A 24012-nucleotide genomic window follows, 5' to 3' on the forward strand; every position below is an offset into this window, starting at 1 on the left:
TTCAAAAGAAATATAATGTATTCAGAAATTAAGAATAAGATATGGAACGCTGCGTTTTGTCACGAAAGTTTTTCTTAGAGATAAGTTACAGGTTGGTGTAGTTCAGCTCTTAAAAACAATGCTTAAAAGGCAAGACACCCCATTTCCTCGGTGTTTTGAAGTAGCTTTCCTGATAAAGTAAAACTTTACGTGAGAACCATTTTATAACGTATAATCTAGAAACTTTTAATTCCATTAAATCTCCTCCTGAAAGGTTTAGGGGAGGGGAGGATGATGCAAGACCGTGGTACTTTGTATGGCAAATTAAGCAAGAGCAACAAAAAAACCCCCTTGAATAAACAAGAAAGTGAGCGGCTTCCAACACGCCTCTTACCTTCACACCTGGGTCTCTCTTTCCCCTCCGTTCTAAACTAGTCACGTCTTGATTTTGGACCCCTACTTCTGTTTATTGGTTTAAAACTGTAGCTTTTATTTCTGCTATCGTCCTGATTTTTTTCCATGGCTGGTGACATATGGTCTCTCAGTGTTACCTGGTTTTATTGTGGGCTCGTCTCCTGTTTTGGGCTGTGCTGACCCATGGTCTCGCAGCTGCTGGGGGGTGCAGGGCTGGGGTGACAGCGAGCCCCTGATTACAAAAGTTGTTAACAGTGTGTGAAAATGGTGGGGGAAAAAACCTGCTTTAAAAGGTCAGACCTGTTCTGCTTTGTTTTGAGCTTCTGGCTTAATCATTATCTTGAACTGATACCACAGTCGCTAACTTGAAGGGATCTTGTTTGAGTTTGTAAATCATATAACAAACCAGTTCTAGGTGATGGCGCTGCTCGAGTTCCCCGTGGAACAGCGGGACAGGTGTGGGTTCTGTCCTCACAGCCCCTCCGAGCGCAAAGCCTTTGGTGTCAGTGTCCGACGGTCCCTGGCGGGGCCCTTGCTCTGGTTTTCCCCGGGAAGGGTTAAAATCGGAACGTACACGTGACATATGCAAACTATGAATCATTCCAATGGATCTCTGCTACTCCTGCCTGCTTAGGCAGGAGGCAGATGCTGTTCCCTTGGTTGCCATGGTAACCCTGCCTGTACTATAATAAAGCCCGGCCCAGATCCTTCCTTAGGCAGAGCTCTGCGGCTGTTTCACCTAGCTCATTGTTTCCTCCCCGGAGCAGGGGCCAGGCAGGGACAGGGAGGAGGGAACAGGACACCAGAAGCAGCAGCAGCAGCTTTCGCCTGCGTCTGAGCTCCCGTGCCTGGTTCCGGGAGCTCGGGGGACGCTTGGAGCTCTGCAAACCCAGCGTGCGAGGCCGGACGGGTTGTGAACAGCTGGGAGAGCCTGGGAGAGCCGGCGACTTCGAGTGCGCCCCCAGATTGTGCACGGAGAGCAGCCAGCGTGTGCGGCGGCGTGGGGAGAGCCCGGCCTCTCGCTACCCAGCGCCACCGTGAACCCCTCAGAGCCACCGCGAACCCCTCGGAGCGGCGGAACCGGCGTCACCCGGGAGCTCTGGGCAGGCTCCGAGCTGCAGCGCGTCCCGGCTCGAGGGCAGCAGGTCTGCCGAGCTCCTGGGCTGCGTTCCGGGAAGGGAGAGCCTTGGAGAACCGTTCTGGAGATGGGGAGACCGCTGAGGAGGGGACTCTGCCTGTGGTGATGCCTTCCTGCAGAGTTTTTTGTGAAGAAAATCATTTGGATTTATTTTTTAGAAGATCTAATTGTTTTGCTGCTAAATGGGTTGTATAGAAGCATCGGAACTTTGTTTGACGTACTGTTACGTGAGAAGCTGCTGACCCAGAAGAATATGTTTGTTTAGCCTTCCGATATTTACAGCAAAACAAAAACTTGGCTTAAAGAAAGGAGTTGCTTTTCTGTCTCTAAAATGACACAGTGAGAGACGGACCCTGTGCCTGTAAATGGACTAATTTCAAGTGGCCGTGCCAGGATTTAAACTTTGATTTCTCTCTTTAACATGGCTGAATTAAAGATATTTTGATGGAACTCTGGAAATCCGATTGTAAGTAGGAAAAGTATTTGTTTTTCAAGTAGGAAAAAATCTCCAACCTCACGTATCTTTTGCTATTTAAATATGGAAATATGCTGATGTTTATAGTGTAATGCTATTTACATTAGCTGGAAATATTTTACAAGTGGATTTTTTTTCTTTTGCAAAATAAATGCAGGGTTGTTAAGGAGGGCAGATTTTACAGTAATTGCTGCTGAATATTGATTTCTCATCCCTGCTGGGGAAAAAATGGATTACCTTGGAGACAAACTGACAGTGGCACAAACTCACATGACCCAGTGGATGGGCACGGTGCGGAGATCCTTGCAGGAAGCACTAAATTTAGTCACCACGGCGGTGGCTCACGAGCGGAGCGGCGGGGACGGCGGCAGCAGGGCTCCCTTCAAGAGAACCTCGTCCTTCAGGCACCTGGCGTCCCGGAGCAGAGAGTCCTTCCGCAGGTTCTCGGTGCGGAGCCAGCAGAGGTTTTCTTCTTTGAGGAAGAGGCAGACCAGTTCCGAGCCACCCGAGCTTGTAAGCTATGCGCCTTTTTGAGTCTCTTGAGGTAGATAGTGCATCGCAAAAGGCTTGGTTTCACTGCAGCATTTTTATCTAATAACAAAACCTGTATCGTGTCTGCTTTTCGGTTTAAAAATAGCCCCCGAAGCGCTTGCAGGTAGTGCTGTCTGTCTGTCTGCTCCCAGCTGGTTCCCTTCTGCAGCGCAGGTGGATGTTTTCATTTGCCAGGGAACACCGTTAATCAGGGGTTTGGCAATGGGAAAAAATGTTGTTGATCTTTTTTTAAAGCAACACAGTAAGGTAGGAAAAATATTTGTCTAAAAGTAGAAAAAGAGAGTTAGTCTGAAACTGCACTTGTATTGGTCATTTCAACACCACCGGTCAGCCTGACTTTAAGTCTACATAGATATTGGTCATTTTTCGATAAAGAAATGAAGCTGAATTTGTAAAAAGAGTTAAGCGCTGTCACTCTGCAGTCAATGCTAAATGATCATTATTCTCTTCTTTTTATTGAAAAACAAGTGATTTTTTCTCAGTATAACTGCTACTTTGTCATGAAACAGAAGTTCCATGGCTGTCACAACTTGCGTGGGCTGCGGTGGGGCCAAGGAAAGTGAAGAGCTCTTGGTTATCCAACACCCCTGTTCCTGCTTCCAACAAATACCACAAAGCAGCAATGTTTTTAGATTATAGTGTAAATGGAGAGGTAAATTAATCCGCTTTCTTCTGTTTCATTTCATGGAGAGGAGCCTAAACTGGTGATTTGAGTTGAGCATGGAACTGGTAACTTAAGACCGATGCCTGACCCATGGGAAGCGGATGCACTGGGGTGGAACTGGGACCCAAGCCTTGGGACCACTCTATGGGTCAGTCCTGAGCAGTTTGTGATCTGAAGGGGCTGAAACATTTTGTTTTGGTTTTAAACAAAGTAGTTTTTCATTGTGAGTGTAAACACGTGCCCTTCTGAAGTGGCCTCACAGAGGTTTGTTCACGTAATGGTTGAAGGTAAAGTTGCATTCCTGGGGCGGGTGTGGTGTATTTGTGTATGGGCAGTTTCCAGTGCTTTTTATCAGTCATGGGCTGCTATAGCATTTTAGTCCTGGTTTGCTATTCATCTTCTTTTTGGCTCTACTGGAAAAGAAAATATTGTAAAGTGAGCGCAAAAGAACAAAGAGGAAAATATTTGGTAACCAGTGTTACAGTGTTAGCTCGGTGATGCATGGTTTCTTTCTAAGCCGATATTTTAGATTTATTAGAATCACCTGAATAAAAGACTTGCTTAAAAGAAGTGAAGATTGAAAAATGGAAACGTGAACCCTGCAGACAGCAATTGCATTACTTTCCTTACACTCCACTGCTTGCAGAGCAGAAACAGTGAGATGTGGGATGACCTTCCCAGGTAATTCACTGCTGACAGCTGCTGGAGCTGCTCTTTCTGGCTCAGCAGTAGTTTTGCATGTGCTTGGCTTTATACTTCAGTTTGGGTTTAACTTGTGCCCAACTCCTGTGCTCAAATTTAAGGTCTCAACACTTGCGGAAGTTTGTAGTTTGTGCCATTGTATCTTCCACAGAACAACGGGTAAACGTGGACCTTGAACTATTATTTTTTCATCGGGCTGGAACAGGGTCCTGGTTTTACGGAGTCCTTGGAGCTACTGACGTTTTCCTCCTGGGCGTTGATACTCCAGTGATGCAGTTTTTGGACAAGGGGCAGTCGGGCTCGCTGACCCCGTGCCTAACACAGCAAGGACTGGGGGGTCTCAGCTCCTGTCTCTGCTGTCGCTGCTGATTGAGAACTTGGAATATGGGACCGAGAAACCTGTCAAAACCCAAATCAAGCAGCTCAAAATAGTCTGAGTGAACTTCTTAAGCTATAAATGCGTAGCTGCTGAGGTTGAAGATTGTGGAGGTGTGACTTGTGCATTCTGCTGCATCGGTGTCGCTTTCCATCTGTCCCCTTTGTGACTTTGGACTTTCAGGTTAAATACCAAGGGAAGTGTTAATAATAGGTTATGGTTTGTATGGATCACCTGTCACTGCTTCAGATGTCTTCTAGAGGAATTAAGAGTGGTGTATTTAAGGCAGTCATCCATGCATTTGTATACCTGTGACTTCTAGAAAATGCTTAGGCTCAAAAATTGTCCTTTTTTCTGCTTAGTTCAGTGTTTAAGTTGCCGTCCTGTGTTTGTAGCAACTCTTGTTGGCCCAGGGCTGGTGCTGTGTGCTGGCTGCTGGATCCCGCAGCCAGAGAACCCAGGGCTCTCCTGCAGGTCTGCGTGGGCACAGTTCTCAGTTTCTCTAAACATGAGGAAACTGGTAGCTCAGCACCTTATTAATAACATATTTTAGCGAATAACTACTGCGAGCTATGTAGGTGGGAAAGGCCTCACGGATATTGCATTTTTTTATGGCCTGTAAGAGAGATTTTTTTATCCACTACAGGGGAGCTTTAGGATTGGAGCAAAAGGGATTTGACGTAATTGGTTATTTCCTTGCTGGAGGTCATAAAAGTAAGAATCAGACTGCAAGAGAGAGGAAATCATTTTCTTTTCAAATGCTTCTCTTGAGCAGCTCGGGGATTACGTATTTGCTTTGCTATTGTGTTGGTACCTTGTCACGTTTTCCGAGTCGGTGTCTGGCGGGGCCAGTTCCTGACCCAGCTCCATCTCCAGGGCTCCGTGATTCTTGGGAGGTTCTGCAGCGGATTCCTCAGCATTCCTGCTGGATATACCTTATTAAAATGTAATCCTCTGGTTTTAAATGGGAATCAGTCTTTATAGGAGGACATTGTGAATTTAATTTGTGCCTTATAAAATCTCTTCTAGCCTCTTTTTTTTTTTAATTTAAATCTGTGAGCCTTAAATTGCACTGAGATAGATAAATGTCTAATGCGTGGCAATCTGATTCTGTATCTAGAGAAAGTGCAGCCATGTTTTTAAGAATTGCTTAAAAGTTAGGGCAATCAAGGGATAGAATGAGCCTGGGAGCTAAAACTAATTTGTCTTGTGGTTCTCCAACCAAGGGCTGATCGGTCAGAATTTAATATACGCAAGTGTGCATTTCACAAACGGGAGTGTGAGAGTAGTTGTTATTCTAGATGACTTCCCTGGTACATTCAACAGCGGAATGTTTGGAAAAAGGTGTTATTATTTTCCTATGTAGTACTCCCATTGATTTCTCCATTGAAACGAAGTACCCTGGGACTTGTCCTGCCTCCATTCATCCACAGGCCCTGGATCACGCTGGTTTGCTCATCAGTTGCTGTTTTCCCAGCAAGTTTTTCCTTCCGCTCATGCAGTCGTCCCTTTAGAGCTCGGCGTCGGCCCTTGGTGTTCCCGCTGAAACTGGGTTTAATTGCTCTGAGATGGTTTTCTGCATGTGTAATACGATGTTCTCATATTTAATTTAAGGAAAAAAGGTGTCACCGTGGGCTGGAGAAGCTGCTGCCCCCCAGCACGGCTGGGTCACGTGGACTGGAAACGGTCCGCACATAATGACACGGAACCCATTTTAATTGCATCATTATCCTGGCATATTAATATCAGATCTGGGAATCTGTAGCTGAGCCTGCAGAAGTTTTTTCTTTACAGTTAAACCTTTTAACTGGAAGTTACTTTTTCTCCCAGACACTTTTATTGAGGCTTTTTCCCATTTTTCATGTCACATCATCAACTCAGTGTCTTATTTTTAATAGGAGCAAAGACACTTGCATTAAACATCACCTCTGTTTTAATCATGGCAGTATCAGTCATGTTCTATTATAGGTATATTTGGTTTCATGGCCAACACCATTAGTTCCAGGTCTCTTAGTCTGTTGCCATGCAATAAAAACAGAGTAATTGTTTAATATGCTCGGTTCCTTAGCTGTCCCCTTACACTGCTAAAAAAGTGTGGCAATTTGATTTATTTTGTGTGTCAATGTGTTTTACATGAGTTGTGCTAAAGATCACACTGAAGTGGATTCCATTGTGTTTTGCTTTCTGCTGTACTGGTCACTTGATGAAAATGATCCTTCCATTCAAGCTCGATCTGACAGCATCACAGTTGTTTTATTTGGGTTCAGTGTGAATATGGTTCCAAAATAAAGAGGGAAATGGAGTATTTTGTTTGGCTGTGCTGGAGGGCACTTGGTCCTTCAGAGGGTTTCTGTCCCATCCTACAGCCATTTCACTGCTAGAGGCTGAAATTCCCTTCTTGGTTTGTTTTTAATCTTCGCAGATGTTTCTTTCTAAACCGAATAAGCTTGTGCAGTCAGCTTGTTTCTTGGAAAAGCTGGTGGACTAACGCTTTCTCCATCTTGGCTTTTAAAAGAGGATTGATCGGGACTATGTATCTTGATTTTACCCAGGATCTGTCTGCCAGTGTTTGTCCTTTATGGTGAACATCCTTCAACAAACCGCTCGTAAAAAGAAGTTAATACAAGTTGGTGTTTGGCTATTTTGATACAGACCTTACAACAAATAGTTGTTGAACTATTTTGTCCTAATATTTACCGAAAGCGCAATGAATTGATCTCAAAAGTGTATTTTTGTGCTGTCAGTGAAGGGTATTTTCCCTTTGTGGTGGCGTTTGCAGAAAGCGCCCTGTTAAAAATGAGCCGTTTGTCTTGGTGCAGGGTGGGGGGAGAGCGGAGCTGTTCAGTTTAATTAGCGAAGATACAAGGGCCAATACTGAAAGAGTTCATGCTTTTTCATTCTTAATAACTTTTCTTTGGTTTAACAGGCCATGAACATTGCTGGCAGCATAAATCTGGGCCATAAAGCTCTTGTGATGGGTGTTTAGTCGACTGCCTTTGTTGGTCCCTTGTTATTTTGACAGGAATAATCCCTTAGACGACTTCACTTTGTGTTTTTACTTTGGCTGCAAGGAGCTGATTTTACCATCTTCTTAGAGCATAAGAACTTAAACAGATTTAGAGCTGGTCATTTTTGTGCTCGTTCACCTTGCTGTTTTTTTAAAGCACTAAGTGATAACTTTCAGAGGGAAATAAATTACACTAAACAAAAACATCATTGACCACAACTCCACACTGGCAATCCAACTTTATGGAACCATTGGAACATTGTGATACATTCAGGAAACACTAGTGGTGTCTCATTGATCTGTGTATTTTGACTCCTCTCTTCTAAAACAACTTCTAAATTGTCTGAGACTTTTGTTTTGAACAGCAGTGCCCAGTCTCCAAAGTCTGCATGCTTGTCGTCAAGAAATCCTATCACTCTCTATACATTTTTAAATGCAGACTTTAAACTAAAAAGCCCTTTTTCCCAGGAGTGTTTGTTTGAAGTTTAACTTGCGTCTTATGTGGAAAAACATGAACTGTTCGGGAGAGCTGTGAAATGAAGCATTTCAAGTGGGAGGTGTTGATTTCAAGCATGTCGCTTTTCAAAAAAAGCAAATACATTCACTTCCTCGCACAACAGTGTAAACCAGGCTTGTTCTGGCTTGTGTCCCCTGCAGTGTTGGAGCTGAGGGATCCTGTTCAACTCTTGGTGCCAACTTTTATTAATGCTGTGGGTGCCCTCTGGGACAGAGCGAGTTCCTGGGCTTAAAACCCTCCTGATGGGCAGGATCCTTGCGTTTACACTTCTTTGTAGCTTGACTGCCACAGGCTGAAGAGAAAATTGACTACATTGATGCAGGAGGGATTTTAAAGATGTTCACATCTATTTCCTCCCCTCCGGTTTCTTTCCCACTCTGGGAGGATGTACTGTTGTGGCTCAACCCTAGCAAGGGATATATTTAGAATTTGGTTCTTGTCTGTGTTTTGCACATCAAGTCGACCTCTGCTCAGCCTTCAGCCTCGCTCTGTAACCACATGATGTGCGTGGTGAGTGTTCGCAGCAGGTTGGAGCAGCTCTATTTTCAGGGTGTAAAAAGAAAAATGACAAACTCTAACATGTCTTTGAAATCCTGAATGGAGCGAGCAGGTTAACTTCTGCTTTAGTGAGGAGATTTCTTTGCACGATGGTAACCAGGCTCCTGGCAAAATGAACTTCCTCTGGGTGAATTTGACCACGTCCTCTGTTGTGGCCAGAGTCACTTAGGTAGCCTTTGGGTCTGTCTTTGGTGCTGCTGCCCTGCAAGTCATGGGTCTCTTGGCTGGACCTGGCTCTGGGAGGCCTGGCATAGCCAGGGGTTACAAGTGAAAGATCCATGAACAGAGGAGCAGTGATGAGACAAAGACTGGCAAGCAGGGAAAGTCATTTTGTGTGTCCAAAAGGTGCGGAAAATGCTGGTTTTGGGAAGCTGTGATGGTATTCAGCCTCTTGAGGGTTCAAGTTTGGGCAGGAAAGGGGGCACACGCGGTTTGTACTTGAGTAGATCGTTGAACTTGCTGGCCATGATTTGCTCCTATTGTGCTGTTTACAGTGAATGTTTTGTGCTGGTGTGGCGAGGAGGGTCCCTGTCAGCCCTGCTTGTCAGGTCATTCGCAGTGTTCAGGCCTGTTACACAGTCTGGGTGTTTTGACTAAGGTGAAAATATTTTTGCTGTGGCGTAAGGCATGCACACATTTCAAAGGGGTGTATGTTAAATGCAATGGATTTAGTTTTGTTTCGATTCAGCTCAAATGCAGTATAGAAGGAGAGTTTTGCTTCTAAGATGAAGGCTGGTTTCCTTCAGCAAGGCTGACGAGGTGACAAGGTATGAGAGGTGTGATGTGAAGCAGCGCGGCTGTGCTGGCTGCGTACATGGGGCACAGCAGCTCGGGCTGCTCTCTGCCCTCGCCACCCGCTTACTTTTGGGTACCAGCTGTTCACGATGCACTCTTGGCATTTGCTCCCTTGAGTAATGGGCTGGGACACTCGCCCTTCCCTTATTTCTTCAGATGTACATCTGCTTTTTTGCATTTTTGCCCCTGGTAGGGAGAATGGGGTTGGGATTCACAGAATCACAGAATGGTTGGGGTTGGAAGGGACCTCTGCATCAAGCTGGGAAGCTATGAAAATATTGAGAATTAAACCAGTCACTCTCTACAAACAAACCCTGTTATGTAAGGTGAACGCTGTCAGCTTTTAACGGTAGGGATATAATTGGTTCTTGCTTATCATATCCCAGTGGAAGAGGTAGAGAAAACACATATGGCTGTGACAGTCCGGGGTTGCATAGCAACGGGGAGGATGTAGTGGCTGATATCATTTATGAGAATATTTTATACCCTGGGACTTGGTACGTACTCCGCTGCGCATGGCAAAATTAAACATTTATGATTTAAAGGTTTTTTGAGTACAGCAGCGTGGGTCCTTGGGATATAACAGTGCTAAATCTGCTGTGTGGGAGGACGTTTGAGTGCTTTTGGGCGCAGGCTGGGGCATTCGGGGCACGCCTGTGTTTCCCCATGCGGCTGCTCGTGCTCCGGTTTGCCCCGTGAAGCCTCTTTGTCCCCTCCACCGCATCCCGGAGGACCTCGGGGCTGGCGGGATGTTCGTCCTGAGCGTTCACCGGGCTGGTCCCTGCAGCCTCTCTGCCTGCTGGCAGCGGTGGAGGCGGCCAGCGTCACAGTGGAAAGACCTTGGGGTTGTGAGATTGATTAATTCAATTACTTTTGTCGTTGCTCTTTGGCTTGGTCTGCAGCATTTGTAAAGCGCTTCCTTGGGTTGAAGGCATTGCTGTGCTTGTTGGCAGGCCTGGGGACCTCGTCCTCATGTCCGTGCCCATGGGTGGAGCCTGTGTTGGAGGTCTCTTAACTTTCCTCATGCATTAGGTCAAAGAAAACGTCCAGTTCCTGGAAGTGCTTATCTGTGGGTGCCGTGCGGAGGGTGGGGTGGGGACAGAGGCGCTGCCGTCGCCAGGGACGTTGCGCTGGGACACCCGCTCCTTTCAGCGGTTTGTTTAGAGACTGAGCTGGTAAATCTTCTCACCTGGCTGCTTGGAACTACCGGGAGCTTTGGTGTTGAGCTATGACTTACTCCTTGTGGGCAGCACTGATCCGCCGGATAGTGAGTACTGATGGGTGCTGATTCCACCGAGTCAGATGTTCTGTTTGCTCCTTCGGCCTTTGGGTACCTGCAAAGAAAAAAAATGCGTGGGGTGTCAAAGTTACAGGGTTTCTGAGGCCCTCTTGTTGTGGTGGGTTTTGGTTGGATTTGATGTGGTGATGTGTTCTTGGTAATTCTGTCAGTGGTCCAGAATATATTGTTTACCTTTCGGTAGTAATCCTTAGAATCATTAGAATAATTCAGATTAGAAGGGGCCTCTGGAGGTCATGTAGCCCAACATCCTATTTAAAGCAGTCAGCTATGAAATAATAGAACAATTGGGACAGTTTTCTTGACTTGGAAGGACTTGTAAACTCTTTAAGTGCAGTGTTACACTAATGGGCAGTGGAGTTCTGAATATGGGCAATTTGACCCAACTTCTGACTTCTTTAAATTAATAAAGGAGAAGGGGAAAAAAGAAGGAAAAAAAACCTTTTCAAGAAATTAACAACAATTTTTCTCTGAGTTTTTTATTAACAAGGTGGATGGTCAAAGCTTCCTTCCATCGTGCAATCACCTATTCATGTTCATTTGATGGCAGTAGATTTTAACTCCAGCTTTTGCACTTGGAGCTGTGGGGTGTCATTTGGGCTGTCTGCTGGCTCGGTCTCTTTTACAAACAAAGCTATTTCTGAAACTGTCTGTGCAGATTCTGACTCATGAGATCTCTTTCAGCTGCTATTCCTCATATGCCAGGTCTTTATTTCACATCGGTGCAAAAGAGTTTTTCACATAAATGTATGCGTTCCTTCTTAGTTACCGTTAATTCTTGCACTGGTAGGACCAATATTGTGTGTGCATCACTTTTAGGAACTGGAAATTGCAGGAGTAATCAGCCCTGGAGTGTTGCCAAGCCCAGTGTAGTTTCAAAGGAGCACTGAAAGAGGCATAATCATAATGTCTCATTTGAGAAGAACTAGAAGCAAATCAGTATATGACTTGGCTGTTTTATTTCATATGAAAATTAAGTTGATTTTTTTTTTTTTCCTGGCTACTGTTGTAAGAATTATGAAGTTAAAGATCAAAGCATGGAGAATTACAGCATTTGAATACTGGATTGAGAGCGGTATTTATTTGGGTTTGTGTGCTGAGACACAGGCCCCTCCTTTTATTGCCTTTTCCTTTGAAATGTTGGGTTTTACTGTATCACGAATATTCTGGTTATCTAGGAAATGGCTGGATCTGGCCAAGCTCCATATGTTGTACATCTCTTTCAACTTTGGTTTCTTCTTCCAAGGGATGGATAAAGAAAGAGAATGGATCACAGACATTAACAAAAGGTTGTTGAGTTCATAGTGGGCAGTTATCTCTTACAGGAAAAAAAGGGTTCTATTCAGAGCAGATCTGTTCTTCTGAGCAACAGAAAGCAGAGCCAGGTGTGTCAGTACTTCATCTTGCAGCATCTTATTCCATCTGAAGAAGTGAGCTGTAAATTTGGATTTAGGCAAAGGAACAAAGTATGAAGCAGAAACCATTCATGTTTGGGAGCAGTACGTGTTGGAAAGTATTTTCTTCTTTCTTCTCCCAGTACTTAGGTAAAAACTGGTTTTAGTTCACCTCGCTGTGCCATGGGATGCATTGCAAGTGCGGTTTGGCCATAGGAGGGGCCCTTGGATCTGTCTTCTGTGGTTTCACGTTAATGAAGGTGATTCAGGGCACTGTGGGATGTAATGGGCTTGTGGCAGAGCTGGAAATGGCCACTGATACATTCAGTAAATCTTGCATTCTTTTCCCAATCTGCCATATGTTTTAAAGCTTTCGATCTGTAATCCCGGTTTGTTCTTCATTCATGCTCTTTGTCATAGCACCAAGTTGTTCCAAGTAAAATGTCAGTGCCAGAAAATGCAAATATATCTGTATGACCTAAGTTGAGCTGCTGGTGTCTAAAAGCATCTCAGCCATAAAATACAACGGTCCGTATGTATCGTTCTCAGGGAATTCATCATTCTGACTGGTGGTTAGGAAACTGTAGGATTCCAGGATTCCAAGCAATGCACCATGAGCTCATGAGTGGGGCGGGAGGGAAATACTCTTGTATTTCTCAGGAACCACCAGACATTTCCCCCCCACCTTTTTTTTTCAACTTGATCCTTATTATGAATTTTATTTCAATCCAATCTCACATTGCAAACTACTGCGTTCTTGTAATCAACCTGTACAGAGCATTTGTCAGGGACATTGCCAATTCCCGCACAGAACAAGTTGCACATTTATTAGGAGCTGTATCTGCAGCACCTCAGTGGCCCTCGCCCGATACTCCGGGTGACAATGCAGGGACACAAAATGACCGAACAGACACAACCATCTTCCCCGTTTTGTTGGAAGCTGGTATATTCCACCAGCTCCAACTAAAGCCCGTTATCTGTATTACTTGCAATTATTCACATCGTTTCTAGCTAGAAACATAGTCTAAAAAGCTTAGGACCAGGAATGGGAGCAGCAGAAAAGCCGCTTTGTTTGCTTACGTTGGGGAGACATTGTTTATAACACGTGCAGGGTTATCGTGGGAGCAATGGCCATAAGGAAAAGCATGCACAGCTCAGATAATACCATTTGGGCAGCGACAGGAAAGAATGTAGGTGCAAATATATTGCTCATCTGAAGGCTTGATAATTCTTAATAAACTTTGCCATTGCAGACAAACTCATCAGCACACGTTCCTCAGTTTCAGGCAACACTACCTGACATGATATATATTTGAACTTTGCGATGCAGTTTTATAACCAAAATGACAGAGTTAACACTCAGTGATTCGCTGTGCTCAAACCAAACCAGCTGGCTGGTGAGGTGTGCGCTGTGCCGCTTGTACCTGGAATGGGCTGACAAATGGCAGAACTCAGCTTCCCTCTGGACACGTGTGTATTTTTATATAGAAAGTGTAAGAATTACTACCGGTGAATCATCAGGCTTTGGGAACATCTGGAAGATGAGAAGCAGAAAACTTCCGTTCTTTGTAGCTTATACACTGAGCCTCTATTTTACTTGAGCGTTGCAAACTGAGAGTTTTACTTTGTAGTAATGATGCATTGTAATAGTTGGAATAAATGCTGGAGCCTCTTGCTGCCTTTTTTCAGACCACTTTGTCAGCAAGAGGGTGATGGAACCAGAGGGGGGCAGTGGCTGATAGTGTGGTTGGGGAAATAAAAACTCATTAGAAAAGATGCAAGCGTTGTGGGGCTTCTTCAGTAGCCAGTGTTAGTGAATTATCCTTAATGTCAGTGTTTTTATCATCTTACGGCAGTGTTCTTTAGGTTTACAGAATTAAGGACACAAGAAGCATGCTGTCTCTTTTTTTCCTCCAGTAATCCCGTTTCATTGAATACGGTCGTTACTTTGCGGGTGCTGCCTGAAGCAGAATAGATGTAATACATGTATTGGTAGTTTCCACCAGCAGGTTCTGCTGGGGGGCCTGAGGGGTGAGTGCTGGTTGGTTTGTTTTTTAAAAGAGAAAAAGCTCAGGACAGGTGGAAAACAATATAATGTGCTGGCAGATGAGATCTTCATAAGCGAAGCCGATACGGCACTGAAAGCTGTACTTGTATTTGTTCAGGATAATGAATGCGAAAAAGGCCAATGTTTAATTATCTATGCACAAAGTATTATTTCAGTAACTGTCTAACTTCAGTGCGTAACTGAGTACAACTGCAAAACAAAAGGTGCGACAGTGCCACAATCTGGAGCATATTCAGGTTGTTCTGCTGCAAATGGGGGTGCCAGTGCAGCTGAGCCACTTCTGTCCCCTGTCCTTAGATGCACCACTACCCGCTATGGAAGCAACAAATCTATGAAATATAAAGACTTGGGAAATGAAATATCGGAATAGAACACAGAAAAACCACCACAGTCTGTCCTTCTACGCTGTGCATTGTGTTTGAACTTTATGTTAGCACACATCAATTTGTCAAAGGCTTTCTAGTGTATGGCACTATCCTTATTTATTTATTTATCGTTTTTAGTTTGAATGTCTTCCAAAGAAAGAGCTGGGGGAAAAAAGGTGCTTTTATTAAACCCAGGCAAAGAGCAGTAGAGTTGGTGTTCCCTTTGTATGCCTGGGGAGTTAAAATGCAGTCCCCAGCAGAATTCTTTCTGTTTGCATAAGTGCTTCTAAAATCTTTGTGCAACCTGAGATAAGAATAACCTTAAAGGAATATGGGGTTACTAAAACCATGGAGTCAGTTCCTGCTCTAGAACCCAGGAAAGCACAGCTCGTTTTGTGGAGAATCGTTGTGCGGAGTACACAGCCATTTCCACGCTGAAGTTCATTCCCGGTTTTACATTGACCAGGTTTAACTGGTAAATTCAAAACCACCGCAGCAACTAAAATCTGTTAATCATTTAGGCAAGGGCTAAAGGAATGCTGACCTGTGGCGCTTGTTGGCTTGCAGGACCAGCTGAAGCAGTGCTTCTCCAGGCAGCCCCCGGACGCCAAGGACACAGACACGCTGGTGCAGGAGCCCGACAGCCAGTACGGCACCTGGAGCGAGCAGCGGCACAGCGGGGACAGGTGAGGGCCGGTGGTGTCCCCTCCACCACCCCCGAGCTTTGCCTGGGCTGGGGGGCGAGGAGGAACCCTTGGTCTGAGCTGTGCGCTCAGCTTCAGTGACTATACAGTTTCTTTAGTCTATAGGTGAAGAAAGGTTTGAAAGGTGAACTCCATCCTCCAGTGGGGATGCGGCATCACCGCTTTTATAAGTGATGACAAAACCAGCTTGGGCTGGAATAGATTTAACAAGTCTGCTAGGGAGCGAAACACAAGTTAGATGTTATTTTTTTAGTGCTAAAACGGTAGAAAAAAGATGTTGGAAAAACAGTTGTTCTTGAGAAATAGGCCAAATGGCCTTGACTGGATTAATATAGATAGTAAAATGTTTTTAATGCTTTGTATTTATATTTGTAATTATAATTAGAAATGTATTTTAAGTTCTACCTTCATTTATCATCTGCTGAGTATGGGTGATCCAAACTATGCTTGCATGTATTTGTTCACCCTGAAATCTCACAGATTTCATTTCCTCCATTTGCAGCTTTGTGCCTGAATCCCCGTCCTCGGAAAACGATGTCATTTCAACGAGAAAACAACCTCCAAGTAGCCACCCGTCTTCCCTGTCCTCTCAAACGGAACCCGCCTCCCTGGCCGATCACCATGACTTCTCCAAAGACCAAAGGAGCAGGAGTTTGGACCGTTCCAGCACTGACATGGACTCTACTGACGGCACCGATTTACCTCCTGCAGGGGACACCTACCCGGATGGCAAGACCACCGATTTCTCCTTCATCGATGTGAGTTACCATAGTGGGAAATACAATATCTGCTTATACATTAACTAAATTGTTACCTGCGTTAAGCACTGCGAAGCAGTGTCTTCCTGAAACTTCGTGCTCAATCTTCCTCTGCCTGTTCTTTATCATGTTGAATTTTCCCAGCTGAATTCCTATCTGAAAAGCTTAAGATGAAAAAACCACTAAGTTCTTCTCGTTCCTGTAATGCTAAGGTTTTGGGAGATTCCAAAAAGCTATTGGCCTCAGATAATGTCTGCTAATGGCTGAATAAAGTTGCCGTTTCTGTTTCTGCTCCTCAGTGAGCTATAACAGAAGAGTTGAATGACTCCACGAACATCAGAAACGTAATTAAATAACACAAATAGCTGGTGACTGCTGTGCTATGAGCCATGCAGATTTACGGCTATAAAGACATTTGCTAATTTTTCTTTTTATTTTTTTTTTTTTACAATTGGTCTATTTCTGTAATAGCTCACAATTGCATTTTAAAGGATTTTTTTCATACTTAAGGATCTTGCAGCTGGTATAAGAACAGTAATTTCTGGCTGTGCGCAATTAGGTGATGTTTAGTGTTCTTTGAAAGCACTAACACAACTGCAGTTTGTCAGTATAGCATGTAGGAAACACTGCTTCTTTTTTTTTTGTAAGGCTTGGTGCACCTTTTTTGTAATTATTATATAATATCTAATGGCAGACACATAGGTGAGTGCAAGATTCCCAACTGAAGTGTCTGGTGCAGCTGCTGGGAAGGTCTGGGATGTGCCGTGGCGCCTCCTGATCCACGGCACGGGCTGCTCGCCGAGGCGCAGGGCGGGTGCGAGCGGGTCCGTGCTGGAGGCAGTTTGGTCTGGTGCAGAATTGGCTGTGAAAATCCCAGCTGCTTCCTGCGTGGGCTGTTGGAAAATGCTCCCAGCCAGCTCCGCTCTCCGCTGGGGAACTGCAGAATCCCGTGTTTTGCCAGAGCAGGGGCTGCTCTCATCTTGCAGAGGCCACGCTTGGTCCACTGTTTGGAGATCCCCAACCTTGGCCTTAGTATCAGTGAATAATCCTTTGGCAGGATATCCCAGGTGCACTTTTTGCTCTGTAAAGGGAGCGTTAGTGTCCCAGAACAGTGTGGATGGTGTTTTGTCTCTGTCAGTGGTTCTGCAGGTAGTAGAGATGGCCCCACATTGTGCTGTTTCCTGGACAGCTGAAGGTGTCTCTTTACAACATTGGTAACTTCAAGTACAGCTGCCGATACGCTGCTTTAATGAGTAGTTTATTCCTGACCCAAAATATCTTGAAAAGATATAAAATCACATCTTCTGAAGAAAAAGTGAGGCTCAATGATGTTTGCTGGGCACAGGCAAATCTCTAACAACAAATTGCTATAAATAAATTACAGCCCCTTTTGCTCTGTAAATGTTACAGTCTTACCGTTGTGCACAGAGACAGATGTGCTGGAAATGACTGATCACAGAGATGTTCTGAGTGCCATGACACTTAACTTGCAGTCTCGTGGTTGCTGGTGAGTGGCCTGAAATTGCTGTGGATTCCGCACCTCATCAGAACAGTGAAATTACAGCACTCTGCTACCAGAGAATCTAGTGCAATTGCTCTTTTTAGATTCAAGTCTTTGTACTGGCCTTTGCCGGGTACTAGCCAGCACAGCCTGTGTTCTTACAGCACTCTAGGAACCAAAATCCTATTTATTGCAAGGTTTTTTTAAAAATTAATTTAGTGAAAATAATTCATGCAGATCAGCCGTCCACAGCCAAAAGAGATCAAAGAACCAGTATTGCACCCAGTTAGCCACAATGTAGTGTATCCTCATCATAAATTCTCTTTAATATCATTTAAAGTAACTATAAGAATAATAATCAGGCAAATAGATATAGTTTAATTAAATTGAATGGATTAATGCGTTAAAATAGGTTGGGAAATCATGGATGAGATGACTTTTGTTATTAGTCTTGTTGAAAGTAAAGGTTTTGCTTCTTTCTATAGCAAACCACCGTTCTGGACTCCAGTGCGCTGAAGACTCGGGTGCAGCTCAGCAAGAAGAGACGCCGTCGGGCTCCTGTTTCCCACTCTCTTAGAAGAAGCAGAGGGCTGGAGTTTGAAAACAGATTTTCTTTGACAGAAGAACCAGATAACACCTGGATGTTTAAAGATTCCACAGGTATCCCTCAACTCTCTGAAATAATGAGCCGTAATCAACTTGGTTATAAGGGCAGGGATTTCCAGGTGGTACAAGATACCTGAAGGTGCACCAGGGTTTCACGGCAGCTTCTCTCTCCACCTCTGCATCATCCTCACATCGCATCTCCTCCTCGGTTCCTTGGAGCGAGGGCAGACACAGCAGCCAGACCTACAAGGAACCAGGGAAGGGAGAGCTTGGCTGCGATTTCCTTTAGCTTCTGCCTGCTGGTTTCAGAGGTTTTTTGTTGTTGTTCACTGAGAAAACACTGAGTTCAGAAACCACTATGGTTGGATGTGTTCTGTAGCACACTCTTTCAATCTAAGCCCATGTGGTTTTGATAAGAGCAACTGTAATTGTTTGTATTCTGGACATGCTCATAAATATTCTTTCTTTCTAGCACCCCTCTGTACCACAGCACTGAAGAGGATAAATCAACTTCAGGATAAATCAGCTCCTTCAAATTCATTCTATTTGGGCAGGGGCTGGACCACATAACTTTCTGATGTCTCTTCCAATCTAAATTAAATCTCGTGTTCTGTGAGCAGTGGAGATGTTCAGAAGCAGCAACGTTCATTAAATTAGGAGTGTCTTCTGCCCCATCATCTCTGTCAGCAAGAAGCGTTTAGATTGCTGAGTACTGAGTATGTTTGTTGCTTTGATCTGTCCCATTGACTGCAGTCCTGTGGTGCGTTAATATTACTCGTAATACATTTTTGAATGGAAGAAGAGATCTGAAACAAGGTATCAGTGAAATCCTGCTGACTAATGTTTTTTACCTCTGCCTTTTTTTCTTTTTTGGTAACAATTAGAAGAGAAGAAAACTATGCAACAGGAAGATTCTGATGAGGAAGAAAAGATACAGCACACGGCGAGATTGTCTTCTGTCCAAGCTCAGAGACTGCCCATATTTCCAGGGATGGACCACTCTGCTCTCAAGGTGAGCAGGGGCAGAGCAGTTAGAGCAGCTCGGGAGCTGCAGATGCTCACTGGGATCTGAGCCAGGACCTTCTGCTGAAGGTGACCATGCTGCTTGGGGGGCCAGGACCTTCTGCTGAAGGTGACCGTGCTGCTGGGGGGGCCAGGGCCTTCTGCTGAAGGTGACCATGCTGCTGGGGGGCCAGGGCCTTCTGCTGAAGGTGACCATGCTGCTGGGGGGGCCAGGGCCTTCTGCTGAAGGTGACCATGCTGCTGGGGGGGCCAGGGCCTTCTGCTGAAGGTGACCGTGCTGCTGGGGGGGCCAGGGCCTTCTGCTGAAGGTGACCGTGCTGCTGGGGGGGGTGGGTGTGATGTGTGGAAGAACCTTGCAGTTGTCTTCCTCGTGCCTAACTATTGGTTAGAAATACTAAGGGATTTGGGAAAAAAAATTTGCTTTGCAATGCAAACATGCTTTCAAAACTGCGTAGGTTTATAAGAAATCTGTTCACTGATTTCAGACATGGATTTCTTGGTTGTTGTTTTTGTAAATCTGAGTTGTTTGGTTTGCATTAAAAAAAATAAATCTGAATGCTGCCTTAAAAAGGAGCTCTTTATCTTTATATTTTAGGCCCAGCTGCGGAAAAGACAAGTGTCTGAGAGCCCTGGTGAACTGAGTTCTGCTCAGCTGTTCACATCCCCGAAGCCACAGCTGCAGCTGGGAGCTGCCGGTAGCAGACTGCTGCCCTCCAGCGTGGAGAAGGAGGACAGGTGAGACCGCAGCACCGCAAAGATGCAAGAACTCACTTTGGTGGAATAAAATAAGCCTTTCCAAGGCCGTAGGGGAAATCGTATATTTCTTTTTTTTGTTTCTGTAGTGAGTTTTCAGAATTAAATAATGAAGAGTGTTGGGTTTTCTTTATATCTTAGGTCAGAAGAAAAGTCTCCTCAGTGGCTGAAGGAGCTGAAATCAAAGAAGAGACAGAGCCATCATGAGAATCAGGTCTGAAAAGGTACCGTCCACCAAAGAGAGGGGCTTGGTGGAAGTGTGCAGGGATAAAAACACGCCTGGAAAACCTTCCTGAATGTGTCCGTATAACAACTCCGTAAGCAGAAACATTAAGCTGGACTTTCATAGAAAGATTCACCCAGGAATGTAAAGTAATTCAGGGATGAGGCAGAGCAGCTTTCGTAGAAGTGAAGTTTTCCTTCACAGGTGATGGCTTCACTGATTTTTCTGCAGATGATTTATTTTAACAGCACTCATTCTGTGCGGCAAGAGCGAGTCTCACCAAGTAACTGAGGTTTGCCCTTGTTTTGTAAACCTCAGTGCCGTGCTGTTCCAGCAGAATTCCAGGCAGCTCTTGAGCATCCAGCACATTAAAAAGGGTGAGACCAAGATAACACCGCAACAATTACATGTATTTGTGGGGCTTTTCTGTTACGGACACAGAGCAGGGTCTGACTGCGCGACCGTGTTGTACCATTGCTTCAGTTCCATTGCTTCTGTTCTTTCCTTCCAGATAGCGAAGAAGATAAAGAAGTTTAACAGAAGCCTTAACTCATCTGAACTTAAAATTCACACGTCATGTTGCTGCTGTTTGCTTCCTGCCTCAACTGCTATGTGCATGGTGCCTTCCTGTTTTGTGGAGAAAGCTGCTTAAAGTTCATAGTCAAATACAAAGCTGTATCTTTTGTGGTATGGGAGGACAGTCACTTTAGACCTGCCTGGAAGAGGAACCGGTGGCTCTTAGTTTGTCACTTCGGAAAGTCCTGGAAGGTCGTGATGGCTGCTCTGGGAGAGCCGTGCGCCGGGGAGTCCCCTCGCTGCTCAGCAGAGACGACACGGGTGTTCAGTGGCTCGAAAGTGTGACTTTTGGTAGCCATGTCAGGTGTAAGGCTGGGCTTTGTGTTTGTTTATGAAAATATCAATTTTAATCAAATTTATCTTTTTTTTTTTGGTGTGAAAAAGTACGCTCCTATTTAGAATGAAGTTTGTGGAAGGTGAGAGTGAAAGAACAAACAATGTTTACTGCCATATTGAAAAAGGAAACTTGATTATTTTTTGTAAAATGTATTTTTGATTGGCTTATATTTACATGTGATCTGCTGACCTGGCAGATGGATATAATTTTTAGATGAACAAAACGTTAACTTTTGTCACTCTTGAAATGGTATATTCTGTGTTTTGTCAGCATGTGGAATAATTGCTTCATTGGAATGTCTTTCCTAAAAAGGATCAAGCAATAATGTCAACCAGTTCTCTTTAAAAAAAATAAATGTAAATACTGTTTTTATAACAAAAAAGGAAGGGAAGAGGGAGGATGTTACACTCATATCAGGGTTCCAGTTAATTGTTGAATGTCACTTTAATAGCAGTTTGGATAGTCCCACTTCATATTTTTATTCGTTAATCTGTAAATACCAGGGTTAAGTTTTTATTTTTATGCTGATTTTGTGGGATAACCTAAATGTGATCTTCAGTTTCTCAGATGATTTACTTCTCTTCTTTTGGTAAAACTGACGTTATAATAGCGGTATAGATATCTCATGCATAACACGGGTGTGATGAGTATCACTACGATCTCAAATATGTTAATACCTTTGAATACAGATTCTGAAATACCAACCAAGATGTCCATTGAAGGCATACTTTATTCTTTCCCCAAATAAGTGCTCTTTTCAGTAAACCTTTACAAATGTAGCCCAACGAGGGAGGTTTTTCTGTCGTGTCCGTATTGGATGAAGAAAGCAGCAACATGGAGACCACCGGGGCTCCCGGTGCCCTCCTGCAGCAGGTGCTGCTGCTCGCGTTGCCCTTCGCCTGCCCTCATAGCTCTAGGTATTAAAGCACCAGCACTTGAACTCGTTGTCCTCTGTTAACGATCAGCGTTTCGGAAAGCTCGCTGTCCGCGGGGTCGCCACGCCTGGGCGGGCTGTCCGGCTCCTCCTGCCAAACCCACGTGCCAATTCTTCTCCTGGAGGAGCCGCAGCCGAGCTGGATCTTAGTCCTGCTCTGCTTGTGGGGAATAGAGCAGCGTGCCAGGAGACAAGTCCCATATGTGCATCTCTCCCAGATTTAGTTCCGATAGCAGCTCCCTGTACTTAACGGAGATGAAATGAATACATTTCTCCTATGTAAAAATATCTGTACTTGCTGCTTGGCCCAGTTTCACATCAGAGCTGTTGCCACCATTACAGTTTTATAGCCCTTTCTGCTACCAAGTAAGAAATGATCACCCAAGATTCCTGCCGAGCGGCTTTGAACCCTGGGCAATGGGCTTCGCTTGAGTTCAGTTGACCAGACTGTTACAGAGCTCCTCTTCAAACGTTGCACATATTTTCTTCTCCCCTTCTCTTTAGACGATGGTGGAAGAGGCAACTCTTTAGAATAAGCTTTGCATACGTGTCCTTTGGGCGTTGTTTAAGGCGGCGCTCTGGGTTCACCATCAGGTGTAAACCACGTGTGACACGCTCAGGCCAGCCCTGAGCAGCAGCGGCTGCAGCTGGGACAGGAGGAGGAAACGGTTTTGTGACCATGACCCAGCTGATGTGGGGCTTACCTTAAACCAGGCCTAGAAATCAGGTAAATTCTCCCTGCTTACGAGAATATTTACACAGGCTTGATTAGCGAATTCAGCAGGTTGGCATTACCACTCGTCAGAGGATTTACTGGTTCTTGGTCTAATAAACGAAGGCCAGAAATTCTGTCCCTGTGTGTGTGGGTCTGAGGGAAGTGAGGGGATTCAGACGAGGTTTCCACAAAGCCCATTGAATGTGTCTGCATTTCCACGTCTGCTTGGACAATGCACTGAAACTTACTGTATTTAGTAGTTTAACCTACTACTGAAAAATGTTTAATGCTTAAATGTCTAATTAAAAAGCATCTTTAGAATGTTGTTGAATGGGAAAGTGTCTTTTCTGCTCTATGAGTTCTTTATATTGTATATGGATTAAATATCTACTTCCTTCTCTTCAGGTTGTCACTATGTAATAAAAGATATATAAATACGTTATTATTTCTTAAATGACAGACCATACTGTGATACACTTTATTTGGAATGAACATAGAATTATATAATGATGGTTGAATTTCTTACACTTTTGTTGCCACTATACATATAAACACACACATATATATATATATATGTATGTATTTATTAAGCCCTTAGCTTCAGCACTTTCTTTGGGTGTGATTTTTCGTTACTCACTGGAACTTGCCTTAGAGCAGGTTTTAACTCTTCTCCTAATAGTGTCTGAGCAATAACGAAGGTGCTGGGGACCCAGTGGCCTCGTCCCTTCCTTTACAGCTGCTCAGCTTTTTTCCCTTTGCTTACAAAGCCGCATCAGTAATGTTTTTAAAACTGAAAGTACGTGGCTTGCGGCATTTAGAAACACTTCTTACTGCACTTTTCTCTCATTATTACCACAAATCCTCCTCCTGTTTTAGTTTGTCGTTTGGGGATTTACATGGCTGGTTTTTTTGTGATTGGAATCCCCAGTTGTGGGTTTCTTTGTATTTTTCTGTTTGCAAATTCACCTTTTTAGGGTCTGTGTAGCTTTTCTTTGAGTCCTTGCAGTTTTGTAGCTGTTCTGAGTCCCCCTGCTTTGGTTTTACTTCCTGCAGAGAAAGTTCTGTCGTTCAGCCTCTCGAGCCTGGAACCTCCTTACGAAGGTATTGTCGGTATTGACCCCAACACCTTTTCGCTGGCACAAAAGTTTGCTTTACCCTCTTTGTTTTCAAACAATTATTGGCAAACTGTTAAATGCACTGTGTGTCAAACCTAAAAATGCAATCTGTTAAGCAGCATCTGTTTCTGAGCCTCAGTGCTTGTGCAGATGCGGAGATGTCTCCTGGCCGAGGGGTGAGCCCAGGGACGTGGTTTGGTGTCCAGGTGTTACCTGGAGAGCTGATACCAACATAGCGGGGATCAGGGCAGCTCTAAGATAAATAGTAAATAGTTTTAAATACAATGCTTTAAAAGTCTGCACCCCAGTTAAAGGCTCTTCTGTCTCGATGCCTTTTTTTCCCATTACTATGAAAGTACTGGTGTTGATGCTACGGTGTCATTGCCCGTGGTGTGACTGTGTGTCAGGAGAGAGCAGGTTTGGCAAACGTTCCACGTAGCCTTATAGCATGTGTGACTGCAGGTCA

General features: G+C 44.4%; 1 protein-coding gene across 6 annotated transcripts in view; it reads left to right on the forward strand.

Annotated features, from left to right (window-relative positions):
* Window positions 1–22892, forward strand: part of KIAA1671 (KIAA1671 ortholog) — a 66974-nt gene extending 44082 nt beyond the window's left edge. For 3 of the 6 annotated variants that reach the window (XM_071816163.1, XM_065851863.2, XM_065851867.2), the window contains 7 exons: window positions 14869–14987; window positions 15508–15763; window positions 17750–17924; window positions 18755–18882; window positions 19489–19628; window positions 19788–19870; window positions 20381–22892. In XM_071816163.1, coding sequence (XP_071672264.1) covers window positions 14869–14987; window positions 15508–15763; window positions 17750–17924; window positions 18755–18882; window positions 19489–19628; window positions 19788–19866 — 897 coding nt within the window. In that variant the 3' untranslated portion in view covers window positions 19867–19870; window positions 20381–22892. Of the gene's footprint in view, window positions 1–1049; window positions 2520–10339; window positions 10445–14868; window positions 14988–15507; window positions 15764–17749; window positions 17925–18754; window positions 18883–19488; window positions 19629–19787; window positions 19877–20380 lie in introns of those variants that run through there. The other 3 variants (XM_065851865.2, XM_065851868.2, XM_071816164.1) reach the window with 3 other exon arrangements.
* Window positions 22893–24012: the final 1120 nt, after the last annotated feature.

The sequence above is a fragment of the Patagioenas fasciata genome, chromosome 17, assembly GCF_037038585.1.
Source record: "Patagioenas fasciata isolate bPatFas1 chromosome 17, bPatFas1.hap1, whole genome shotgun sequence".
NCBI classification, from domain to species: Eukaryota; Metazoa; Chordata; class Aves; order Columbiformes; family Columbidae; genus Patagioenas; species Patagioenas fasciata.